Source organism: Fulmarus glacialis, unplaced genomic scaffold, assembly GCF_000690835.1.
Source record: "Fulmarus glacialis isolate BGI_N327 unplaced genomic scaffold, ASM69083v1 scaffold4858, whole genome shotgun sequence".
In the NCBI taxonomy this organism is placed as follows: Eukaryota; Metazoa; Chordata; class Aves; order Procellariiformes; family Procellariidae; genus Fulmarus; species Fulmarus glacialis.
The window spans coordinates 81-17,932 of NW_009226291.1; the positions used below are offsets into that span (position 1 = coordinate 81).

At 39.6% G+C, this 17,852-nt stretch overlaps 1 protein-coding gene across 1 annotated transcript in view; it reads right to left on the reverse strand.

Annotated features, from left to right (window-relative positions):
• Positions 1–6,919: 6,919 nt before the first annotated feature.
• Positions 6,920–17,852, reverse strand: part of LOC104080384 (cubilin-like) — a 123,375-nt gene continuing 112,442 nt past the window's right edge. Inside the window, exons 44-51 of the mRNA XM_009582759.1 lie at positions 13,723–13,928; positions 12,708–12,870; positions 12,037–12,245; positions 11,255–11,402; positions 10,957–11,138; positions 9,689–9,854; positions 7,616–7,851; positions 6,920–7,220 (exon numbers count right to left, since the gene is read on the reverse strand). Coding sequence (XP_009581054.1) covers positions 7,113–7,220; positions 7,616–7,851; positions 9,689–9,854; positions 10,957–11,138; positions 11,255–11,402; positions 12,037–12,245; positions 12,708–12,870; positions 13,723–13,928 — 1,418 coding nt within the window. The 3' untranslated portion in view covers positions 6,920–7,112. The remainder of the gene's footprint in view (positions 7,221–7,615; positions 7,852–9,688; positions 9,855–10,956; positions 11,139–11,254; positions 11,403–12,036; positions 12,246–12,707; positions 12,871–13,722; positions 13,929–17,852) is intronic.

A 17,852-nucleotide genomic window follows, 5' to 3' on the forward strand; every position in this document is an offset into this window, starting at 1 on the left:
TAGTGCTGCTGCTCGGGTGGTGGCCCGTTTCCCAGCAGGGTCACTGGGGTGCTTGTGCTCCTGGATTGCTGAGGGAACTTGGGGTAACGCAATGTCTGGGGTTAATCCGTCCTTTCCTGTTACAAGCCTCACGTGGTTACACAGCTGTCTTTTCAAAATACAATATTAACACTCGTTTCCATTTTTCAGCGCTTGGAAGGCACTTCTTAAACCTGAGGAGATGGGTTGTGATGGGTATGGCACCGTTTGCAGAGAGGGGAAATGTGCATGCAGGTGCCCTTCCCCACAGAGCGCTCTGAGCAGTGGCAGCTCCTCGTGCCCCGGCAGGGGTCTGGACAGCAGCAGGGCTGTGCTCGGGGCAGTTGGTCAGCTCTGTCCTGGAGCCTGGGAGCTCTGGCTCAGCAACAGGAGAAAGGAGGAGCAGCAGAAAAGCTGGAAAAGCTCAGGCTCCCTAGGAACTGACCAAGTAGTGTTTCAGAGCACTCAGAAATTCGGCAAAGACTACCTAAGGCAAGAAAATCTGGGTTCAATGAATCAGTGGTTTCTACTTCTTAAGGTTTCTTTGTGGCTTTTCTAGTCAACTTTAGTTGCAAAATTAGTCACAAGGCTGGGCCCAGGTTCTGAGCACTTTTAATTGACCTTGACACCATGATGGAGTTACAGCCTTACTGCTTAGAATGTATTTATGCATATAACATCGTTAATAGGAGTTTAGAAGCTCCTACTTACTGTCATTCAACAGATATGGAAGCTCAGAGCAATTAATGACTAAATCTATAAAATGACCTAAGGCCAGGCCACCTACTGAGAACCACAGCCTTGAATTTTGCATATACGCTCTCTATGCACTGCACGCTGTTACTTAGAAGCCTAAAAATAATATCCACAGAAACCAAGATGATGAATGGGAAGGTGCCTAAACCAGTAAAGGAGAAACATTGCTGGAGGTGTAACTTTAGCTTTTCTTTGTTTAGGAATGTAGGGGTTTAATGCTGGGTTGCAGAATTGCAGCATGTTTATCCCTAAATGGTGTTTACTACCTTGAGTCCTTTGCTGAAGTTACAGGCTGCTTTCAGATCTTTCTTAAAAAACACAGCTGGAAGAACTTCCTTGCATCTAGATTGCTCAGCAGAACACACGGTCATTCAGATGTACAAGACAATGATGTACAGTTCCTTTTTGTCTGCAGGTACATGAATCAGGATCCCTTTCCTGTCTAAGAAAATGCCCTGATTGCCACCAGTCGGTTGTCCCAAAGACGTAGGTGCCAGCATGTCAACTGTTCTTGTTTCATGGAGAACCATCGCAGGCTTCATTTAGTAGCAAAGACTTAGGCAGATTCATTGTCTATAAAATACGGTCCTAACTTGCTTATTCCAACAAACAGATAAAGTACACATGACCGTGACAAGATACTCACAAAACGTTGTCATCATGGCTGATGAGAAGCTCACCTGGCTTCTCACTGCCCCATTTATGTAGTGGCCAAAACGATGGCGTATTATATTGCACGTGGCCTGGATGTCCGCCTTTTACCCTTACTGTAGAAGTATTTAATTACTCCCTGCGTAATAAACATATTGCCATTATTCCCTTTTGTCAGGATGGGGTTTTTTGGTACCATCTACCTAATTTCATTATCCTCTTGTTGTGTAAATAGTTCATCTATCACTCACACCTTATATGCGATCTACTTTGGTTCTTGCTTTAGCAAACCTTTCATCTGAGTAGATGCACTAATCAATACCCTCGTCAGGTCTGCATTGGATTTGGCAAAGAGGAGTCGCTGTCAAGCCTTCCTTTTAAAGCTTCTCAGCTCCTCGTGAAGCACTAAATACCAACTGGATGAGAAGGCACAGGAAGGTAAGTACACATGCCACGCTGTCCAAGGTCATTCCCCAATCTTGAAATCTTAATTTTCAGGTTATTCCATTAGCAGTCATGCTCACGAGACTAATTTCCTGCAGAGGGCCTATGCCACTGCAGTAGCCCCATCTCCCCTCTCTTACCCCCCCCACCTCTTCCCAGTACATCCAGTTCTTCTGTAACCCCTTTGACCCCAAATATCCTCAGCTCGCTCTATACCCCCCCCGAGGGCTGGTCAGCCTGTGTCTGGGGACTGGGCAGGGGAGCCCTCCCCCCATCTACGGCGGTTGAGCTCACAGTGCAGGCTTCTCCAATTTAAGTCTCGCTGTACTATACAGCTACTGATTTAATGCTTAGGAAACAACTGTAAAATATCTTTGATATCTGTCAGATTTGTTCTAAATTTGTCACTTGGTTTGTAAAGCAAATGCCTGAATTCTTTGCAGTGGCTGGCCTATGCCTTCTGTCCTTAGGATAGCAGGCTGAAGTAGGTGACTGAGGTAGATGCATGGCCAGGATCGTATGGCAGAGCTGCAGCTGCCGTGTGGTGGCAAGAGGAGGGAGAAGTTGCTCCCTGCACCCGTTCCCCCCAGCCTGCTCCAGCTGAACAGCAACCGCTGGACATGCCTCCCGCTGCTCCTCTCGCTATGCTGGGGGGCAGCAAGGGGACGAGCGGCTCTGACGCTGCCCTTGCTCTGGCTCTCCTAGGTAGTTCTTCTAACCAAGGAAATGAGGTTTTACATTATTATTCCATTTTTATCCTTTTGTTTTTCCCTTCCAAGAAAAGCTATCATAACGGTCAACGTTAATGCAGGTTAGCGTATCATCAAAACGATACAACAGCAACATGCACCTGCAAAAACGGTTGTGTACTGCTAGGCACTGCTACTAAAAATGTATCCATCAACATTACAGTAACTATGTGTGACAACTGGCACACAATATTTATTTTGCTGATCTTTGCCTTATAAAAGCAAACTTCTAGAATTTGGCCTCTATTTTTATTATCAGCTAATCAACATTTTAAACATTTATTTGTTAGTAATCCTGTATTGTTGCTGTTGTTGTTATTATGAACAGTAGTCAATGCTATGAATTTTTGTTACATTTCATTTTAATCAGGACTGCAGAATAATTCTGCGGTTTTAGTTTGGCAGCTGACAAAAATATAATTACACTAAATATGCTAATTCTGATGCCTAGGACACTTATCTTGAGTTACTGTGGGACACTGAGACACCTCCTCCTTTGCTTTATGAGCCAAGTGAAAACTGTTTTTCAGCCAAAATTGCTTTGTAAATTTAACTAAAATTAGCTAATGTTTTAAATTGACCAGCACCACAATTTCTAGCATTTTAGCTGTATATCTTCTCTCTCCTTTACTTCAAGTAACTATAGCCCCAGTGATCTCATTCTGGAATTAGTTTGCATTTATTGTTCATAAAGAATAGCCCCGCCACATGGGAAGGGCAATTAAAAAATACTGTTACGGACCTTTTAGTGCTTATTCTTCAAATCCTAGTCTTTGGAATGCTTACCATTCATATATAACTGTCTTGTAAATTATACCTTTATATAAGAATAAATATATATAGTAACATGCAGAAGATTTACACGTAAGTTAAAAACATGCATGTTCATTATCCGTGTTTTGTCATTGACGGGGGAGGTTGTTTGTAGTCATGCAGGTATCGTAATATGGACACGCAGCATGCAGAACTACGACATTATTTATAAAATAGACAGCAATGTGCACAGACATAAAAGCAAAGATATTCATGCCAGTATTGTGAGATGAAGCCATAAATCTTATTAAACACAGATTTTGTTTTTTGAATTGCACACTGCAAAAAACACACAGAATTTTCATGGAATAATTCTTTTTAAATTATCTGTTTAGTTGTTCCTGTTTGCTTTTGCTGTGCATTCATTTTAAAGCAAGTGTTCTAAATGACTCCTTACCTTCCAAGACAGAAACATGGCTTAGCACCAGCTCTCTCCTCTAAGGACCTCCACTTTAATACTTCTGCAGTGGTATTTCTGTTGTGGTTCCTCATATAAAATGTTAGAGGACAGCAGTGGGTTACTTTGTTCCTGTTTTTTTAAAGAATGGGTTTGATAATTTACTCTAATTTTAGACTTTGACTATTTTTGGCGAGAGTCGGTTGGGCTAGATCAATTGAACCTTGTACCAGCAGCTTCATTCAACAGTCTTCATGAGCACAAATTCTCTGCTGGACTTTCATTTTTTTCTAAAGAACCTCATGCATTTTACTCATTTGTAAATAAAATTATGCACAGGTATGGAGTATTTGTAACATTTAAAGATGCACCAAGCATTAGTTATTGTTAGATTAAAAAAAAAAAAAACATCTTACAAATTTCTCTTCTTCCCATTCATAGTGCTCCTTAGTCTTTTCTTCTGCAGAAGTTCAATGATTCCATAAAATTTGTTTGACATTGTGACAGAAAGTCATGCCAAGACCAAGTATTTATCATATCAAAAAATGTCCGAAAACATTTAACCTGCTTTAAAGTGAAACGTGCTTTTTCTCTTAGTGAAATGAATCTTTTTGAAGCACAAATTTCAGCAAACTCATCAGTATAACTGCAGTTCCCCTCTCGAGCTTAAGGCCAAAGGTTGTGTTACCAGAATGGCCTCATGCACATCACAGGTCACCAGAGCACACCTACATACTATTCACTGAGTCAACAGTAGGCCAGCCTCAGTGCGGCAAGCATGGGGACGGGGGTGTCCTCGGGGAACTCAACTTTGTGTCCATAAACTGTACAATGTGTGGCTGATACCAGTCTCAAAAAGACACTAATTAACTTCATTCATTAAAACCATGTACAGGTTTGTATTTTTTGTCAGTTTATGCTCTGTCATACTCCCGACAAGACCAAGGTTTAACCTGAGAACTCATTGTCCGTCAGGGCGTGATCCACTTCTAACAAGAGAAATGAACGTGCTGCAGAGCACTACCCACAGTGGCAGGGAGCTGTTTGGGGGAGACATGCCCTTCCCTTTCACCTGTGGCTTCCAGCTGAGCTGTGCTCCAGGCTGGTGAAATACAGAAAATGACAGTGTTCTTGCCAAGCCAATTGTTGCCTAAATTCTGATGCTTCCATGACCAGCCACCTAGCAGCAAGAGACAGCAGCCAGATCTTGAGGGCATTCTCTGCTCTGCACCACCTGCACCAAATCCACGGTCATTCATAGGAAGGTCAAAACCACAATCGACATTCACAAAGCCCAGTGATGCAGCCGTCCACAAGGAAGAAATAAAGTCCTCCTGATCTCTGCAGGCAAACAGCCGAAGCCACGCTTGATTGTACTTGCAGTGTCTTACACACTGCTATCTTTAGAGCTTATTTGGTAGCTTTATCTCCAGGTGGTTCAGATGACTTTGTTTTCTTTACTGCTTGCTATCCTCTTTATGGGCTTTTTAATACATTTTATGGTCAAAGATTGTGTTGTCCCTTGATTGCTAATATGAAATCAGTTTGGCATGGCAAAAGTTTTCCGGCCACTAATCTGAAAATGTTTAATTTGACTATATGGTCTTTTTATGTCTTCCCTTATTAGAGGAACTTCCTGTTCTGCCAGCAGCTCAGTAGGACATAGATGTGTCCTAGTTTGATCCAAATACGGATATTTCTCCTTTTTCCATGTTATACTTCAGCATGTTAGCAGGAGTACAGGCTAGGTTTTTCTTGGTGCTTGGACAATTCTAAAATGCTGGCTTACATCTAATTCTATTGGCCACTGGGAGTTCATAGGTTTCTCTCTTTCTAACTTATTAACAGATTGAGTTGTGTTTTATAGCTTACCATCTACCTTTTTGCCCTTTTTGTCTGTTTTGTGTTTTCTACATTTTCTTTTTCAGGATGGCTTCTCAGCCACTATGAAATTTTGTATGTTTGTGGAATGATGGCTTTTTCGGCATTCACTGGGAAATTTTCAGAGTTCCTAATTTTGTTAAAACTGCCATTAACAGTTTAATGTCATTTCATAATTAATTATTACAACAATCTCATTAAGGAATTACTTTCACTGTGACTGACTCTTTGTCATAGTTATGAAGGGAGAGTTCTCATGAGGCCCATGTTCCTCTGCTGCTGTGTAAATTCCTCTTGCCTGTCCATCACGGGTGACATTCAGGAAATGAATTGATCGTTCGTTCTTGATAAAAAGGGTTGTGATAAAAAATGTTTCATGGTGGGAAACAGTGTCCTCTGCAGACCCCACCAAGAACATTTTTACATATGATGTGTGTTAGCCTCGGGAAGGAACATCCACCAAGAACTTTTTTACGTATGATGTGTGTTAGCCTCGGGAAGGAACAAACTAATTCTAGTCACAAGTCAACTGATATGTTTATGTTTGCCCTATTCTGAAGTTATATCTGTTTTACAAATGTCTAGGAAGTTGCCTACAAGTTGACTAGGAAGGTGAATTGGTTACGAAAAATCTCACAAGTTTTGCATAAATTCAGTTGTAAAATAGATTTTGAAGCTTAAAGATATAACTTAATAAATATAATCACAGGTATTTGTGTATATTGAACATGATCCTGACATAAGTTCTTGATGTGATTAAGATTTAGTACCACGGCACATCCTTACTGTGTTAAACCTCAGTGAATGCTTGAGTACTTATTCAGCCGGGTTCTTATACCCAATCCACAGTATTACAGAAAGTTCTTCAGCAAAGTTATCTGTGTAAATGGTAGCAGGACAGGGGCCATTTTTTAGCAATGTCTGATTTTATTGTAGTTTGAATAAAAATTTAGGTAACGCTTTCAGAGGTGCTTGGGACAAAAACACATAACCATAGAACTAATTAAAGACAACTTCATATCTTAGCTCCTCTTATCAACTTTATGTGGAATATTTTGTGTTTATGTTTTATCCTGGCTAATTCACTTCCTACAGCATTAAATGTAAAACTTTGGCATATTTACTCAGAGCATTTGAAATTATGTAGAAGAATACAAAAAATATGTTTCAAAAACCAGCATATCCTCATTTTCACAGTTGAGTAGGTAATAGTTTATTTTCAGTACAATGGGAGATCATATTTTTTTGACAGAATTCTAAATTTGTAACAGCTACACTTACAGTGATTTTTAAAAGGCCTTACTTCAGTTGCAATTATCGTAACCAAATTTCAAACTTATTTTATGATCACAAGTCTCTTCAGTACAGCAAGGAACGGTAATATATTTCTCCTAGACAGTGTTCTAGCTCGTCCAGCTTAACTGGAATCCTGATGGTAAAGTCACATATTCAGCATGAAATTTTATATAGACTTGATGAGATGTAGCAGTAAATGGAGAGATGTTTGTATCCTAAAAGTAAAGACAAGAAAAATGAAAAGCTTTATAGAACACCAAGATCCTTTGGAAAAGCCAGTCAGAGAGTTAAAACTGAGGCACAGATTGGATCACAATTTGGAAGGGACCTCAGGTCTGTGCTAGATACTGCTTTTGCAGTATCAGGGTATTACAAACGTTTAAATCACAAATACAACTAAATACAGAGCAAAATAGCTTGACGATGCCTCCCACTAGATGTCACTGTAAGGTCTGCATCAGAAGGCTTCTAAGGTGCCACCAGCCTTATGCCTTCACTTCTGCTCATCTGTATGGAACTCGTGCCAGAATTGGGGAAACAATCCTAACCACAAAACAGTAAAGATACATTTTAACCGCTTACAGGGTCACAGACAGTAGGGAATACATACCATCCCACAGTATGGCCCGGCTGGGGGATAGCTGGCATCTGGGCCGTTGTAAAGGATCAGATAGTTGCTACTGCAATCCCCTGGGTCATCGATGCTGATGAAATCAAAGTTCACTGTGACAATTCGTCCCTTGGGCACAGTAATGGCCCACTCGCAGTCAGTGTTGTTGAGGTAAGTTGCAGGGTAGCTGGGACTAGCAAATGAGCCAGCACTGCCGTATAATGTTCCTCCGCATCCTGGAAACAAACATTGTTAATTAGCTTAGAAGGCTTAGCTTCACAAGATACTACATGATGTAGTACATTAGCACAGTATTAGTAGTAGCACTGAAAGAGAGAGACGCTGGGAGCTGGAACAATGAATGTGGATAAGAGCATCATTCCAATAAGAGACAAAACTGAGGCTCCAGCTTCAGCAGCCTGAGAAGAATATGCAGTGGGCATTAGACTATCGCTGGATATTACAAATCAAAACTCTTTGAAACAGGAACCAAAGTCTTAAGTCAGTGCCTTGGTCATTTCAGTTCCCAACTACTCAACTAGAGACAAATTCTCTTTGGCTGTTCTTTGGAATGAAAAGTAGTGAATCCTCATCTGATTGATAGAAAAATACAGAGAACAACTCAGAGAAAGTAGTCATATTAAGTAAACTAAAAGCCATTTATACCAAAATTCAATCTCCAACAGTGGGCAGAAGCAGATGCCCTGGGAGAAATGCAAGTTTATAGAATAAGAGTAAGCATGTGCAGATCATGCCCCAGATTACTCTCACAGTCTCCAAAAATTTTCAGCTCACAGCTCCCAGAGATGGCATCTTTGTATTTAACAGTCTTTATCAGATGTCTTCCATGAACTTGTTCAGGTAGCCCTCGAATCCATGTACATTTGTAGCATCTGATGGGAAGGAGCTCCACAGCTTAACTGCATACTGTGTGAAGAACTGTTCTGTTTGGTTTGTTCTGAACCTACCACCTCCTGGCTTTATCTGATGGCCTCTAGTTCTTCTATGGGAAAAGTCAATGAACAGTTGATCGCTATTTATCATCCAATATCACTAAATTTTATAGACCTCAGTAGTTTCTTAACCAGATTAAAAAGTCTCAGCACACCTCATACAGAAGCCATTTTTTGTGTTGAGCCCTTAGTTATGCTAGATTCTTTATAAGAGGAGGAGACCAAAACTGGGCACATCATTCAATTTGTGTGTGAACTGTGGATTTACACAGTGGCTGTCTGTTTGTTCTCCCTTCCTTTCCCAACAATTCCTAGCATTGTGCTAGCCTACTTGACTATTAGTGAGCAGTGAGCTCTTGTTTTCATGGAACTATTTTACCCCCAAGATCTTGTTGCTGAGTACTAAAAGTCAACTCAGAGCCCATATTTTTGTAAGTAAAGTTAGGATTGTCTGTTTTTTGCCCACGTTCTTCATCAACACTTCCCTACTTTATCTGCCTTTTCGTCACCAAGGCACTCCATACTGTAAGGTTGTTCTGCAGTGCTTTTCAGCTGGCCATGAGCTTTCCTACCTCCAGTAATTTAGTGTCATGAACAAACTATTACCAGCTGTTCGCTGCCATTTCATAAGCCATTTATGAATGTGGATATGATGTAGTCACTACACAGCATTATAGTTAGGTTATTTTCTTGGGGCAAATTTCAGTTCTCTTCAGGCTTAGCAGTGCCTAGATCCTAGGGCATATCACAACTGCACTATTAATGGAGTAGGCTGAGTCACCACCACCACCACCTGTGGATCCCAAGATAGACCTGATACCTTCTGACCTCTCAGTGAAAGAGGTAGATCTTCATCTTAAGTGGACTACATCCTCTGAGGTTGCTAAAGTCAACATTAGAGAGAGGGAGTTGCTTCCATCACATAAAATGGATCTCACCCCACTGGTCTTTAGGAACAACTACCTCTCTCCAGTGACTGAATAGGGTGGACTCTGGGTGCTTGGGAAGATCTTCAGTGTTGCTGAGGCAGGGCCCAAACTGAGCAGGCTAAATTCCACATTTTTGTATTTTCCCTCTATTTAGAATTGCTAAGTGGAATGACTTTTAATTACAGTCTTACCACTTGATGATGAAGTCCAAGTAATTTCATATCCATCATGAGCCCCTGAAAAATCACTCTTGAAACGAAGGTAGACAACATGATTTTTGGGGAAGATGGGACTGGGCACAGTGTTTCCACAGAACCTGCCAAGTAGTGGTGATTGCACATCACTCCCATTTCTGACCTTCAAGGGACACAAAAAAACATTGTCAACATTAAATCCCTATGCCAGTTACACACCAGTACAATTATGCAATGATATAAGCACAAACCATGTAGTGATTTGCATGCATACCATAATTGTCTTTTTAATAGTTATTTTTTCCTACTATATATTCCTCTATAGAAGGAAAAAGAGACCATTAACCAGTCTGTCTGAATTTTGTAAGTAATTGCACAGAACAAGTATCATCAGAAACAGGTAGCTAAATTTTATGGTTTGGTACATCTCCTGACTGAAAAAATTACTTGACTAGTAGCTAAGATGCACTTTTGCAATTCAAGCCCATGTTTTACTTTTCATAAGAAATGTTAATATTCCAGATGAAAAGATTAATACTTTACCCTGCAGACCACTCTTTTCCCTGGTCACATTAAGACACAGATCATATTACATAGCTCAGATTTAATCTGATTTTTTTCTCAGCTCCAATAATGCTGGTGCACAGATCCATTTCTTGAGACAGTAAAGAGGATATGAAAGGAGAACTAAATAATGATTTTGCCACAGACATCTGATTTTTGTCATCTGACCAGTGAATAGGGAAACATTCAACAAGCGTGAAAGGACAGAGTGAAGATTGTGTAGGAGGATATGCTTTTTATTGACACAGGGTACCTTTGCAAGTATCCTACACTTGTTACTAGAGCGCCTTTTTTTTTTTTAAAGAAAAAATGCTTTTTTAGAAAAAACCATTTTTTTACGAAAAATATCAAGCAGATGGCATCTACTGCTGGAATGAAAGCACTCAGATTTATGGCTTTCTGTTCATGCACAGATGTTAATATCGGATGAAAACTATCCCGGCTTGCTCTGTTAACTGGGTAACATCAACAAGAGCTAGGTAAAGATGAGTTAGCTGATAATGAAACTATTTATTCATTGGTTTTGGACTTACTATAGTCTGTATTATTTAACCTCTTACTATACATCTGAGTACCTTTCACCATAAAACTGTAGCAATAAATTAGTCAGTTCAGCTCAGACTTCGTCCAAGCTTATTAATATCCTTTGAATTCAGCAGATTTTGACACAGGTCCACAAAATGTGTATACTTGCTTGATACCTCTAGGAAATCACGTGAACATTGGATGCTGTCTTCCAAACTGAAAGCATGGAAAAAGAGAGAAATTGTGTGATTCAGGGGAGCTCGTAGAATGATAGAACAGTCCATATTATTGGGGTGACGACCAGGCCAGCCAGGGCTCTTCAGGTAACCAAATGACTGGTTATATTCTCTGCTGCAACCTTGAGACAGAAAACCAGAAACATGTAAGCATTTCAGATCTCTGTATTGCATTTCACTGTATGGAATAAACAAAGAGAACAGTAGGTATTTTTTTTAGACATTTCTTCAAGCTTACCTGTAGCTTGATAGGTAAATCTGACTCCATTGTTAGTCATATATTCATCTGATTTGAAAGTCACGATGGCCGTGCGATCGTAAGAATAAAATTCAGGGACTAGAAAAGTTTCAGTGCCACAGAATCTATGGACTGATCCTTGGCTGTGCTGGAATTCAATACATGTTGAAAGTTACTTAATGATATAATTCAGTTTTCTACTTACTGAACTTGAGGTGAATAAATCTCTCAACGCTTTCTATACCAGTTATGCAAACACATTTTAAACTTCTTGTGGAAATCACTTCATAATGTCTCAACATTTTATGTTCAATTATTATGAGAAACAAATCAAATGTAACAGGTATTTTCATGCTAAAATAAGAAACAATGAAGAAGGTTTAGAATAATATAATACAAGGGATATAAACAGTTTTTTTCCTGGTGCTTTTTACAAACACTCTTCTTGGCATGAATATTGATTTTTATTATGGTTCTTGGATGGGAGGAAGTACAATTAGTTAATGAAAACTTGCTGTTGGGCAGTATTTTCTGGATGTTACGTTTGGCAGCTCTGTTACCTGGTGCAACTGTGAAAAATTGTGTAACACTTACCAGGTCTAATTCAATGTGTGCTTCCATGAAGTCTGTGTACCAATTAACACACCTTAAGTGCTTTGGATGAGCCCCTCACACAGAATCATCAATTAATCTATTGCCAAATGATGGGTTTCCCCTCTCTTTACAAAGAGTGAAAGGAGCTGAATGTGAATGGGGGATGGTACCAACTGTAAATTTCTTACTGTTGGCGAGTCCTGGAACTCCAGGTAGTTCTGAGAGCAGTCCTGGCTGGAATGAAGGTGGAAGGCATCTACCACCACCCTGACTTGCTGCTGCGGAGGGGCATCAATGACCCAAGTACAGAGAGTAAACGGTGGATATTCATTTGGGAAGTTAGGAGATGTTGCAGTCAGGGATGCAGAAGTTGCATTATAAATTCCTCCACACAGTCCTGTGTAAAACAGTAATAAATGCATCAGAGTGAAAACCTTTCCAACTGGGGAAAAATATTTATTGAGCAAAACTATACTGGACAATATACTTTTGTATTTACCTGTGACTCTCTAGAAGAAAAAAAAATTGAGTAAAACACATGCTTATGCTGTGTCAATGTATGTCATAAAACTCAAATAGATGTTTGTTCCCTATAGTATCAGCGTATTTGTTAACAGTGTGCGTTACTGGTTTGCACTCCAGACTGACAGCCACCCAGCAACCAGTCAAGGCCGAAGAGAATTGCACTGGGCTCTAGCAGTGCTGCTTTTAGCTTCCTTGTAGATGCTGTGCTAAGGACTGTCTTTGCCCGTTCCTGAGCCCTATATCTAGAACAAATTTGGATGATTTATTATTCAAATATGCATTTCCACAAAAGAGTCACGACAAAATATATGCATACATATATACATATACTTACGATCCACTGTGGTGTAGGTAGCATTGAAACCCTCCCTTTCCACAGAATTGTCTGTGATAAATGCCACAGTTAAGGAATTGTGGGTAGAAAGAAAAGGAGCTGGCGTTGTAGATCCACAGAATGTGCCAACTAAAATGGCATTTTCATTATATCCATCATAAAGCTGAAATAAGAAAACTATATAAGCCACTAACAGTTTAGGCACAATAAACAAATAAATAGAAATAAAATTCTCTGACCTCTCCTGACATTATAATTTCTTTTACTTGAAAGTACAGTAGGTGCTCTTGTGCTTTAACAGGATGTTCTTGATGACTATTATTATTCACTGCCATATTAACTAATTCTGTTGGACAGTGTAAATCTCATTATGGAACATTCTGGTCCCGTCTCAGCAAATCTATCAAAAATTTATTCTATTTTAATTTGGCATTCTGATTTCTTTTTTATATATAATCTCAAAGCGCTTTTCAATGACAAAGATTGATTTTATTCACCAAAATGTAGACATTCCTACTTTCATTGAGCATCTCTACTGCTCAACAGGATCTATAACACTCCTTCGTGGATCTTGCTTAGCAGCATTCTGCTATCCTACGCTCATCTCCAAGAAAATAGCTTTCACAGGTAAGCATTGAGCGTCAAGACTTATTTATTCAAAATTTTATAAACTAAAGTCCTTTCAAACAGTCGTGTGTGATAATGAATCTGCAAGTTTACTTTCAAAGTGCTTGAGTTTTGTTTTGTTTCTATTCTGTGAAATAAATACTCATTTATATAGGCAGTCTAAGACCAGAAGCATGTCCCCATAACAATGTTAAAACTCTTACTGGTTTCCAAAAAGGCAGAATGTCATCTGGAGTAGTGATCTAACCCAACAAAAAAATTGTAATTATATTAAGCAATTTAATTTCTTCATAAGACCATTTTCTATTAATTAAGTTTTAGCCTCATGAAGAGGATAATGGATTGTATCTCACTGATATTTTCTTGTTAAAATACGCAGTTATCTTACTTTGACATAATCATATCGGCAAGCCTGAGAAGACTGTGCTTCAAGCACAAATGAGGTGAAGGTGAGGTTGATCAGTTTGTTCACAGGTGCAGTTATGATCCATACACAGTCCAGATTTTTCTCATATCTTCTGGTCACATTGGAGACTGGAGAGCCAAAGCTGTAAGCTGAATTTGTCAAGTAACCACCGCAGCCATTCTGAGGTCCTGTTGAAGAAGCAGAAGTTTTCTAAAATCAATTTCTGGCATTTATTTAATCTTCATATCTTTAATGTCAAGCCAGCAGCTTTTTCTGTGCTACAGAATTTTATTGTCCTGTCTTACAAGGACTATCTGAATAATTAAAAGGCTTTCAACATAAACAGCGTTAGACAGATACGAATCACAATTAGATTTGGTAGAGTGAATTAAGAAAGGCTCATGTCTTCTGTTGCATATAAAATCAGAATCCACTTTGAAAATGTAGCAACAGGTTTTTTAAAAGGGACTGTAAGAAGACAGAGGACAAATTAAATAGAAGAATAGTGGTTAGAAGGCCTTTTAATGTAATTCTTACCTGCTAGTAAGAGTACTTGGACAGTAGGGGGCACTGGGTTGTTGACTTTGAAAATCTAGTTAAAAATTAAGTTGCTTATTTTGGCAATACGACCTATTTGTGGGACGATTGAATTTGGCAGCCTGACACTGGGACCCAGACTCATACTCAGGAATCTAGCTAAAAGGGACTTACTTCTGGAAGTGTTTTGTGTGGTGGGAACTTACAACCCTTCTGAAAAGCAGGCTGCTTTTCATTTGGATCCCACATCCAGAGCTAAGTCCCTTACTGTAGTTACTCGCTGTGAAAATTTGAACCCTATAATGTTTTCAGTCACATTGAGAGAAATTACTTTTGGAGAAAAGCAGTTATTAGAAGATCAGAACCCTTTTATTGTGTCTAATTACAAACAAGAAAAAAATACAGACTATCTGAAAGGATTTTTTTTTTTTTTTACTTTTTTTTATGGTTTGATTTCCAGAGGTTGGACTGGGCTAGTAAATCTGATCAATTTGTTTACTTTATGCTTCCTTCCCCAGTCTCTATGGGGTTTCCTGGCCACTTATGTAATTCAGGAATTCAAATATAGTATAGTCCATACTCTTGCTTTTGAGTCTGAGAGAGTTTTTGTAAACTGCACAGAGCAAAGTGGTAACTGCAAGCAGCCTGCTGTCTCCCACAGGGAATCCTTTTAGGAGAATTAGATAATAAAAGAAGCTACAGCTGTGGCTAAGCAACATGAGCAGAGTTTCAGAATTTCATCTGCGTGTGTAAAATATGCCTGTCTGGCTGCCACGCAGTGACCTAACCTTGACACACTGATAGATTTCCAGTCATATAAAACTGCGCCCTACTTGAGCTACAGTATTACAAAAGATCACTCTGGTGAAAAATCAGCATCCAACTATCAGGATTGCGTCAGTAATCCGGGGTTGGAGACAGCCCTGTCTCGCAAGACTGTAATAGTTAAACCAGAGTGACTAAGGCTAAATGTCACCCTGCTCTACTAACCAAAGCCGGAAAAACCCCACCCTAAAAAGAAGTTTGCTTAAAACCAAAATCTTAATAACATGAGATTTAAGCTTTTGCTATAGCTAAAAGTGAACAGAAGAAACTTATTACAAAGTGAAGAAGTCAGGAATTAATAGACTCTAGTCCAGTTTTGTGGGCTGTTAATGAAGTCAGAAACTTGGAAAAGTGTTAGCGTTCATTCCAATGCCACTGCAGAAGCCGAGAACAACAGTGGGGAAAATGCGAGCAATAAATCACATTCTTACAAATAGTCTAGGAAGGAGGAAAATGTCAGACAGGAGGGTACCTGGGCCCTAAAAAGGCAATTTCACTATATTTTTCTCTGGGTTCACCCTTCAGCATGATTTAATCAGTCCCCCTGAAACAACTCGTTGGAGCCACTTCTGCTCAGCATTTTGGACACCGTCTACTAAACATAACATTAAGCATGTAATCATTAGGCATAGATCATAGTCTGACCATCCAGTCCTGCAATATTGAGTCTGTAGCGATATATGGGTCAGACACCTTACAAAGCTCCCCTTTACCCTTTTCAGGGTTAGAGTTGCAGAGATGCCAGTCAGACCATTACACCAGGAATCAGTGAATTGCCACAGAGCCACGCAACAGGAAAGCTCTCAGTGCTGCTGGATTGTCCTTTTTTTGGATATCAGATGTCTCGACTTCTGGAATGGTGCACTTCACTGCTAGCTGTGCAGCTATAAAGACAGCTCAGATGACAAAAAATACCGATGTGGGTAACCTGTGTGTGTACAGCACATAAAATGGACCCGACAGAGAGAGAAACAGGCCAAATCCTCATTATCAGAAAATTAATTCTAGCTAGTATAGCCAGTAATAGCATCTAAGGGGAGATAAATAACTAGAAGTATGATTTACAGTTAATAAAGATGAGGTTTCATCATTGGTTTTCACAATGCTTAGCCTGCTCAGTCAAATGCTTACAGGACAGTACGTTATAAATAATGGCTAGACTGGAAGCCAACCAGATATCAAGTAGCTCTGCATCAAGCCAAATAAAGAGCAGCCCTTGTTGAAAAATCTATCTTTGTGTTTTTCAGTACTAATCAACGCTACATCTGATTGCAGCCACTAAAAGTTACAGAATAGTGAAGCTGTGTAGATCTAGAGAACGCCTACGAGTAAATGAGGAACCAACTGCTTAACAGGAGGAAACTCATGCTAAGAGAAACACTATTGCACTGCATTTTAGCCAGGACACAACTCATAGTTTTAAAAATCAGCACCACTTCTGAATAGAAGGCCAAATAGTAGCCATCCAGACTGCTGGTGATCATTAATGGAATGATGTTTATCGTTGGCTAATACAGCCAGAAAAAAATTGTAGCTAAAATGTAGGCAAAATGTGGGAAAACTAAGTGTCTTAGTGGCAAAACCAAGAAGTCTGTTAATTTGTAGAATAGCCTCATAGATATTAAAAGCTAAACTTGATAAAAATAATGAGAAATGTGCCTTATAGAACAATTTGTGTGGGCAGATGGATTGACTACATGGCTTACTGTGTTGTTTCAGTCTCTGGTTTCTTACTTAAAATAAAAATCATAAGGTCATCATAAATCAGATTGCAATCTTGTCCTCATAAACAGCTTGCCAGAGAACACAAATTATGAGAAGAACTAGGGCACACATGTCATCACTAATTGGTTTTGGTGGGAAGCATTAATGAAACTAAAAGGCTGAAGGACCATTCAGAAAAGAAGGAATTGAAGGTTCCCTACGGCAAATAAAAATAATTACAGCAGAGAGCAAGCACATGTTTCTCTGTTAAGAGTTACATCCTCTAGGTATGGAACGAAGATGAAGATGAATCTTTGAAGCTGCCTGCCTTTGAAGCACCACCAGGGGTAAGGTTCATTTAAACAGGTATGGATGCTATGAAAGGAACCCTACTGAATAGTTTTAAACCTATCAGAAACAGCTAAATCAATGACATTTCGAAACACAACAAACTAATTTTGCTGCCCTTCCCTTCTCACTAAATGAGCATCACAAACACCTACTAGAAGGCAGCAAAGTTCAAAGAATTGTTCTAGTTCTGCTTGAACAATAATGAAAATCCTCTCCCAGATTTCTGAATCGCATTTGATCTCACCTAGAAGCATCCCTGGGAACTCTAGGCTTCTCTCTGATCTGAACTAAAAATCAGAATAAGCAAAGATTAAGTCTGCCAAGACTAACGCTTCTTTCCTGATGGGTCTTTTTTCCAGTGCAGAGGAGTGGCTGGACTAATTGTGGCCGTAATAATTATCTCATAGCTTGTTTGGATCATAGCTTCAAACAGGAAGGCTCAGAAGGACATAGAGCTGGAGAGAGGAATCGTACTGTCGTATTTGTCTCATGGCTGATACTGAAGGTTGGTAAACCTTCACAAGTTGAGCTGTAGAAGTCAGTTCCCATGTTGGGCAATCACTGTACAGACACTGTGACTTCGCATGGCCGCAGGACCCTTGCAGCAGTGCCTACCCCGACCATAGTGCCTGCAACGTTTCAGGAGGAGACTTCCTGACTCTTTAGTCCTCAGCCTAGTCTTGACACAGAAAGGG